We start from the raw sequence: 8375 nt of genomic DNA, 5'->3' as shown, positions 1-8375 counted from the left end.
TTGCAGAAATGGAAAGTTGGGGCTAGCCACCCAGAGGTGTTTTACTGGCAGGCAGTAATGGTTGCAATAGACCAAAGAGATTTCGTTGTAAACATGACCCTGACTGATAAGCTTGCTCCTACTTATTCTTGTCTACAGGATAAATGGGCCAGGTTGAGGCTTTCTGCAAGACAGGAGTCAAAATGGAGGATTAAATGGTGAGTTTGATGCCTTATTCTTTCTTCACTGATAGATATTTGTTTCATGTCTGTCTTTGGGTTTTGGGCAAAATGCAGGTATTGGATGATCTGACTTATATATTCGCAAGGAAGTAGATAATGTAATGGAAGTAAAAAATAAACACTGAAAAAGGCTTTTATTTTATCAGCACCACTGCAAAAAAAAAAATGAGGAATCACTTCAAAACATGTCAAATAGAAAATAATAATTTATTTTAACTTCATTTTACTTAATGTTTAACTAATCATGATTTCATGAGCTTGCTTGTAAAACTCTGTCCCTTCAAATCTACAAAGCAAAGGTTTACTACAATGAGCACTTAAAATTCCACAAACCATCTCCATCCACAACTTTCCTGTACATGCAAATTCTTCCATTGGGCTGCAATATTTGCAAACATGCTTTAAACTTCCATAAAGCTGCATGATATTTTGCTTTCTGTTAAAACCTTTACACACTCTTGGGAACTTTAACCAGAAAAATGTTTAAATGTGTATCCCAACTCTAAACACTGCTGGTTTGGTTATGTATATTAAATCATTAACCACACAGTTTGGTAGTGTTGAGTTGAAGCCTTGACCTAAATTATATATTAATGGTCACTCATATGAAACACATCCAACAAAGTAACATTATAAAATAGAGTTCCATTAAAAATACACACTGGCAGTTGTATCTGTGTTTTCGGCAGGAAAAAAAAAAAGCGTGTTTAACTTTTTTATATGAATATAGTTTTAAACAAATTATTCTGTGAAAGTATGCTTAAAAAGATCTTTTTGAAATTTAAACACTTTATGTAAAAGGTAGGAAGTAAAAAAGTACAATTGCTATTTGAAAAAAGCTCTGTTTGTTAATATTGCCTTTGTTAAGGGTGGTTTTTCTCCACTTAAAATAGAGCTAGTTGCAGAGCTGGCCAATCTGGACTATAAACAGGATGACCGTATTTATCTTATATACAAAAACTTGCCGCATTGAACGAGGCAGGAATTTCTACCCCAACGGTAGCGTTCTCTTTTATGTACACGACGCAGAAGTGAAAATTATACAGTAGTCACGGATAAGAAGGAATTGTATACTCTCGTGCCATCTGGTGATTTTGTGCCGTGGGTTAAGAGTTCCTGGATTGTCATCCAATTATCAAATATCTTTTTATTCCTCTTCTTCATCATCTTTTTGTGGCTCAGTTCAAGGATATTCATCTCCTTCCTGTCGTCGGCCGCTTGCTGCTCCTTCAGGCAATCCAGCCTGCTCTGCATCATGAACTCGCGCCTGCGCCTTTGCTCCTTGGCCTTCACCACGTGCTGCTTCCTCTCCTCTTTGCTCCAGTAGCGCCCCAGCTTGAGCTCGCTCACCGCGTCGTCGTCGGTGGTCATGCCGCTGCGCTCCTCGCGGATCTTGAGAGCGCGCTCCCGCAGCAGGCGGTCCCGCACCGGCCGCTTGGTGATGTAGCGCGTGCCGTCGCTGCGGACCTTCACTTTCCACTCCATCCTGGCTTCCGCCTGGCCGGCCGAGTTCAGGTCCTTGCACATGCTCACCAGGCTCATCTGGCTCTGCGCGTACTCCACGGCCGACTTCTGCTGGATCAGCTGCATGTAGCTCTGGTAGTGCTGCGCGTGCGCCGGGATGTGGGCGTGTTTGTAGGGCGAGTGGGGGAAGGGGGACAGGTAGGAGCCGGCCAGCTTCGGGCCGGGGCTGGGACTCCCGCTGTCGTCGCTGGGCCTGCGCTCCCTGCTCTCGGGGGCCTGGCTGGTCCCCAGCTCTTGAGGAGGAGGGGGGCTGTAGCTGGCGCTGCCCACCTCGGGATCTTCGGTGATGGCCAGCAGGTTCTTTGGGGACGGCCCGTAAGCTTCTGTGGTCCCCACGGCCCCCTCGCTGCTGCCCTCCGCCACTCTCCTCAAGGAGTTGTCGGGGGACATTTCCAAGGTGAGCGGGGTGCTTCGGCAGCTCTCCCCCGTGTTGTAGGCGCTCGAGCTGTCTTTGTCGGATTTCTCCGGGAGCTCGGTGATGTCCGACAGCTCGTGCCTGCGGACGTCGATGCTGGTGTTGTAGTTGCGGAAGCCGCTGTTGTGCAGCATCCAGGACTCGCGGTATTGCTCCCGGAGCTGTTGCATCTTGTGCGCGCGCACGATGCTCAGGCATTCCAGCTCGATGCTGCGCAGCTCCTCGTTCAGCAGCTCCAGCTCTTTGTCCACGCTCTCGGGGTCGCTCTTGCTGGCGTCCAGGGGGCTACTGGCGTAGTACAGGCTGTAGGGGTTGCTGTTCTTGGCCTGGCACTTGAGCTCCAGGAGCTCCCGGAAGCGCTCGCACTCGTCCACGGGGATGCCTAGGTAGTCGGCATCGGCGCAGTCGGCAGACAGGAAGGACTCATTGCTAAACGGCAGGTCGCCGCTGCCCAGAGTGTCCTGGCTGCAAGTGAGCTTCCTCTGCCCGGCCAGCGGGGTGGATGACGCGGTGGCATCATCGACGTTGTTCTCCTGCTCCGAGCTCTCGTCGTTGCGTGTGCTCTCGTCTGTCCGTCCCACGCCGCTGTCCTTCTCGTGCTGGTTGGACAGGATGGTGGCGGTGTCTGTGGTTCCCCCGTCTTCCTCATGCTTCTTCTGGAACAAGAACAAACGGCCAAAATGAGGGAGGACCCCCCCGTGGTTACCCCGAGGTTACCACCTTTCCTGTAGGGCAAGGGTTTCAGGACAGGGCAGGCTCTGCATTTCTAAGGCTCAGGGGCAGCGTATGGGATCAGTACTAGTTCAACGATCTGGCCAGATCGACCGGTGCTAAACTCCTACACTTCTCCTCCTCACTTTTCCTGTCTAAGTGGAGGGGAAGAGTCACTTTACCTCAGTGAATGATCCTAGCCATTCAAGGTCCCAGTGCATGGAGAGCAGGAAGCCTACAGGGCCTTATTACTCAATTAGTACTTTATCAGGACTCTGACCACGGAGTGGGCACAGAAGGGGGCTAAAACAATCTGAGCAGCTCAGGCAACACCCAGGGAATTGCTCTACTTTTGAAAACATGACTTCATGTTTTCTGACCTGCTTTAGAGCTGGCCCGTGTGTTTTCCCAACAGCCAGCAAGTCAGCTGTACCTCCCATTACTGCTCAGCTTTAAAAGCCAAGCTGCACTCCCTTGGCCGGTGAGAGTATCAGCTTGCATTTTGTTGGTGTGCAAACAGAAAAGCACTTCATTTTCTTGCTGCCTTCCAGGCCGGTGGGTTTCTGATGGTCTTTCACATCATGAGGGAGATGGAGGGTGCACATTTTGCCATCGCTCAGAGGGGTGAGGGGCCGTGGCCTTACCTGCTGCAGCATGCTGGCGGTGAACTGCATGGCCTGCTGGTGTTGCTCCTCAAGCATGTCCATGTGCAGGTGGTCCAGAAAGTCGTTTCTGTCATCGTCCATCCAGCCCTCGTCCAGCTGCAGAGGAGAAGCAACAGCCACCACAGGCCTCATAAAATCTCCCTTTTGTTTTCATTTTACTTACTTACCCTGGGAGAAGGGGAGAAGGCTCCCTCTCGGGCTCCCTCTTGCAGGAGTCATTAAAGTGCAATGTACCTGTTGGTTTGCTAGCCATCAGAAAACTGGCCTCTTTCATGTGAAAGAGACCTTCCACCCTACACCATGTGTGGCCAAGTCTCTGGTGTCCATGGTTTTATTTTTGCAGGGTGACACCCTTGTATCCCTAGCAGCTACCGTCAGTGGAGCAGGCCCCCTGTGTTCGGGGGTCAGGTCGGGCCAGCCCTGTCTCCTGGCCTACACACAAGGTTAGCAGGCCCTGAAGAGTGTCTAGTTGTGGTGTGGGAAGAGTTCTTTTTGACACAGAAAACAGGTGTGCTAAAACTAGCTGCCTGGGGCAAGGCTCATCACTCGTTATTAGGCCAGGATCTTCCTAGCACAGACTCTTCAGGGAGCTGAGATCTTACAGCCCGTGGGCTGAATGTGGCCTGCTGTTTGTGGCCACTTCTGTGCTCCAGTGGCAGAGTCTAGCAATTGCACTGGAGACTATATGGCTCCCAAAGCCAAACATATTTATTATTTGGCCTTTTGAAAAAAAGAAAACAAGAATGGTTCTTTAGTTTTATAAAATAAAAATTGTATTTTATGTGTAAGATGTACATTGTGATTTAATATACATAAATGTAGTGGAATGATTCCTACAATCCACTTAATAACATAGCATTTCCTCACACAGCTACTTTTTTCGTGTGATGAGACTATCCAAACTCTCAGCCAAGTTGTAGTAGCTATGCAGTGTTACTGACCACAGCCATCATGTGGTAGGTTCCCTCCACTCTTGGGTTAGAATGGAGGTCCACACAGTGGATCTAGGCTGAAACATTTGTCAAACTTTAGAAACTCAAACATCTTGATGGTTATGACCCCGGCTATGTTTTCCATTCCATTATATTTCCTTCTTTTCTCCTTCATTCCCATGCTAATGAGCCTGCTGGGCCTGTAGTATAAATGCCAGGCTGCATGTCAGGGGTCTCCTTACACAGTGGATTTTAGGTCACATCAAATGAGACTGCTATTTCAGGGTACATAGTGCCTTCAAATTCAAACTCAATGCTTGGGCAGTGGTCCATAGGGCCAACAGACTCGGGTTTTTGGTTTTAGAAACACAGACCCAGGGCGCCTCGGTGGCTCAGTTGATCTCACAGTCTGTTGAATTTGAGCTCCACGTAGGGCTCTGTGCTGACGGCGTGGAGCCTGCTTGGGGTTCTGTGTCTCCCTCTCTCTGCCCCTCCCCTGCTCATGCTCTAGGTCTCAAAAATAAAGTGTTGAAAAAAATTAAAAATAAAGTGTTGTATGGAAACCAATTTGACAATAAATTGCATATTAAAAAAAAAAAAAGAAAGCCAAATGCTCAGTATGCCACGGACTTCAACTTTGTATATTAAAGATTTAATAAAATGGAGGAGATCCAAATAAAAAAATAAATTTAAGAAATACAGACCCCGCTTCATTGGCAGCAAGTTGACTCACCTGGAGTTCAGGCCTTGCAATCAGCAAAGAAAAGTTTTTGTTTTCTTCACTGGTTAGAAGAGCCACAGCCTCTTCACGGTTCTGCACCTCTATCCCATTAATCTTTAAAAAAAAAGAAAAAAAGTGATGAGGCATCGGAGGGGTGGACAACAGCATAATTAGTTCACCGAAAATCATTCCATACTGTTCCAGGCGGCCGTGTCACCCAGTCACAGCTGGAACACAGAACTTCCACAGAGCTTGAAAAGGATGCTCATTTTCAGAAGGAAAGGCCCTGCTCAGACTAGTCTGTCACTGTGACAGGTGTACAAGGCTACTAATGTGGAAGCTCCGTGAACAGAAGTCGCTGAGACTCCAGAAGGCAGACTGAGAAAAATCACCATGTTGTGAAGAGGGAACAGCTGAGCCATTTCATCAGACAGAATACTCAGGCAGGAAGTGAAAGGGACTTATTACAGACACTCATTATTACAGATCTTTTCAGAGAATATGGGAGAAAAAGCAGCAGCAGGTGTGATGCGACCATTACGGAAGGGGAAGGCACATAAGGAAATGGCATTACATGTGGTGTTTTGGGTGCCCGTTTGGTACTTGAACCTTTTTTAGGTGGGACGGAAAGTCTAGTGAGGGGGACTCTCTCACACCTGGTATGGAGGTGTCAGTCCCAAGGCAGAGGATTCCTCCAGGGGGCACAGGGATGGTCCCACTCAACAGGAAGGTGAGCCTGCCACTCAACTCCTTATGCCAGGGAACCAGGAGGCAGCAAAGGGGTGACTGAACCCAGTTACCAGTGGAGACAGGCAGGGCCATGTCCGGAACCCACTACTTCCATGCCCCGTAGTGAAGGCTAATGGAAAGCTACAGCATCCCCAAACACAGGACTGCAGGTGCATCAGCACATTTAGGAATCAAGGTCTGGGTGACTCTACCAGGAAAGGGTTCTTAAGCAGCTGAGGTTTGGGATGAAGTCTGAGGAAATGTAGAATAAGCAGTGGAAGAAGAAAGTAAAAATTACTCATGGGGAGGGGTGTAATGGCAGATATAAACATGGTGGGTTAGAAATGAGACGGTGTGACTGAGAAGAGGCAGACGCTAAGCCCTGTGGCAAAGAATCTCAATTTCTGTGAGATTAAAACAGACTGCTGTTGAAACAAGCCAGTCTCATTTTGAGTCCAAAGAGCATTCGGGGTCCTGGTGAAGAAACTACCCATAGAAGCCATTCTATGGTATGGTGGCATTCAACTCATGAAATTTAAAATGCTTCTCCATCTATTTTACTAAATTTGCCCAAGATGTTTCTATTTTCGGGGCAAGACCAACCTTGACACGTGTGCTCCAAAATTAAATTTTAATAAAAGGGAGGAGGCGCCTGGGTGGCTCAGTCAGTTAAACATGGGACTTCGGCTCAGGTCATGATCTCACTGTTCGTGGGTTCGAGCCCCACGTTGGGCTCTGTGCTGACAGCTCACAGCCTGGAGCCTGCTTCAGATTCTGTGTCTCCCTCTCTCAAAAATAAAAAACATCAAAAAAAATTTTAAAACAAGAATTATTTTGGTTCACAAGTGTCCAAAATTACTGGCTTGACCTGGGCCCCTGCTGGGTGGTCTTTGACCAAAGAGAATGAAAGGAAATGAGGTTCGCCTTCTGTAAGGTGCTGGGGCACTCTCCCGTTTGTCCTAGGCCTCCACACTCCCTGGTGCATCTTACTTTCTGGGGGTTGTGATTCACTCATTCATTTAACTTGTCTGGCCTCACTATATACCACATCTGATTTGGTAATCCTGGTTCTTTAACCTCTTCAGCCCTAAAGCTATTGACTTAACCCATAAAATGTGCTCCCCACTGTCAGGCAGGGGACGAAGCTGCTGACTGGAAGCTGACGTACCTGGATAATGCGATCTCCTTCTCGGATGCGCCCATCCTTGGCCGCGATACTGTTAGGGTCGATCTGAAACAACACAATGAATATGTCAGCACAGAATGGAGAACTAAGACACGTATAGAAATAAACAAGACTTAGTGTCATGCAAGGAGAGACCATCACGGATCGCTCTGTTTCCAAGTCCTTTCCTGGGCGTGCTCTCGGATGCTTGCATAGCATCCCTGTTACATGGCAGCGTGTGCAGACCCTGGGGACTTAAGGGATGGAGAGGCACAGCTGACTTGTGTTGCATTCACAGAAATGAAAACCACAGTGTGATGCAGAACAGGTTCAAGGGTACCCTTCGCTATGTTGTTCATCATCAGCCATTGCCTTGATTATTGTACTAAATGCTTCAATTTTGGAAAACAACTTTAAAAACAAAATATAACTGAGACAGACAGGATTAAGTATGGGAAAAATCCCTCCAAATTCAGTCATAGAGGACGTTCTTAAGCTTGGTGAACATAGTACATCCAAAGGAATAATTATTAAGCCTAGTAAACATAACACTTTGCTCTTCCCACAGAGAGAGGTTTTATTTCCTCACACAGTTGAGTGTCTGTGCTTGCAGACATGGGAGTATATGGGAAGGGATCCATACTGACAGCAGTGGCTTTGCATTGTCTTCTCTAATAAGATCAAAATAGCTTCCATCTATGTACTTTGAAGATGCATTTAACTTACATGAAATCAACTATATACACATTCAACCAAAAGGAAAAAAAAAGAGTAAGAGATAAAGAAATACTTTAAAAAGTGTAAATGATTCCATCCACCATCCCATTCAATGAACACGAGAAGGGAAATGTGAATCTGCTCTTCTTCCCCTGGGGCTGAACACACAAAACCATGTAAACGGCTCCGTTTTATGGCCGATTTGCAGGCTTCTCCAGGGTAATTTTGCCTTATGTGCTGACATTTGAACTTAACTCCCATGTAAAGACGTAACTCCAAGGACTGTGTGATGAAGGGGACAAAGACATTTGTGTCTTTCCAAAGACTTCTCAATGAGCCAGAGGTAAGGCTGGGTAATATATAATAGAAGAAAAAACCCTCCTCTGGTCTTGAGACGATAGTTAGAAATACTCAGCCTTCATACCTCACTTATATAAATCCCAATGTCCTCTTCATCGTCTGTCCGGTAGCACACTGTGAGGCCCAGCTTGTCCTGGCTGTTCATTCTGTAGAGGTCCACTTCCTAGACAAAGAAAGGGCATTTCTAGTGAGCCTCAGAAGGCGGGGGGGGGGGG

The 8375-nt window shown here is 47.2% G+C and overlaps 1 protein-coding gene across 3 annotated transcripts in view; it reads right to left on the bottom strand.

Annotated features, from left to right (window-relative positions):
• Positions 1-409: 409 nt before the first annotated feature.
• Positions 410-8375, bottom strand: part of PDZRN3 (PDZ domain containing ring finger 3) — a 245239-nt gene continuing 237273 nt past the window's right edge. For all 3 annotated transcript variants that reach the window (XM_040492154.1, XM_040492156.1, XM_040492155.1), the window contains 5 exons: positions 8225-8323; positions 7087-7149; positions 5202-5303; positions 3516-3632; positions 410-2816 (listed from right to left, as the gene is read on the bottom strand). In XM_040492154.1, the coding sequence (XP_040348088.1) occupies positions 1260-2816; positions 3516-3632; positions 5202-5303; positions 7087-7149; positions 8225-8323 (1938 nt within the window). In that variant the 3' untranslated portion in view covers positions 410-1259. The remainder of the gene's footprint in view (positions 2817-3515; positions 3633-5201; positions 5304-7086; positions 7150-8224; positions 8324-8375) is intronic.

This window comes from Herpailurus yagouaroundi, unplaced genomic scaffold (genome assembly GCF_014898765.1).
Source record: "Herpailurus yagouaroundi ecotype Mexico unplaced genomic scaffold, PumYag 183, whole genome shotgun sequence".
NCBI lineage: Eukaryota > Metazoa > Chordata > Mammalia > Carnivora > Felidae > Herpailurus > Herpailurus yagouaroundi.
The sequence above is the reverse complement of the archived record's forward strand: the minus strand, read 5'-3'. Positions and strand labels throughout refer to the sequence as shown.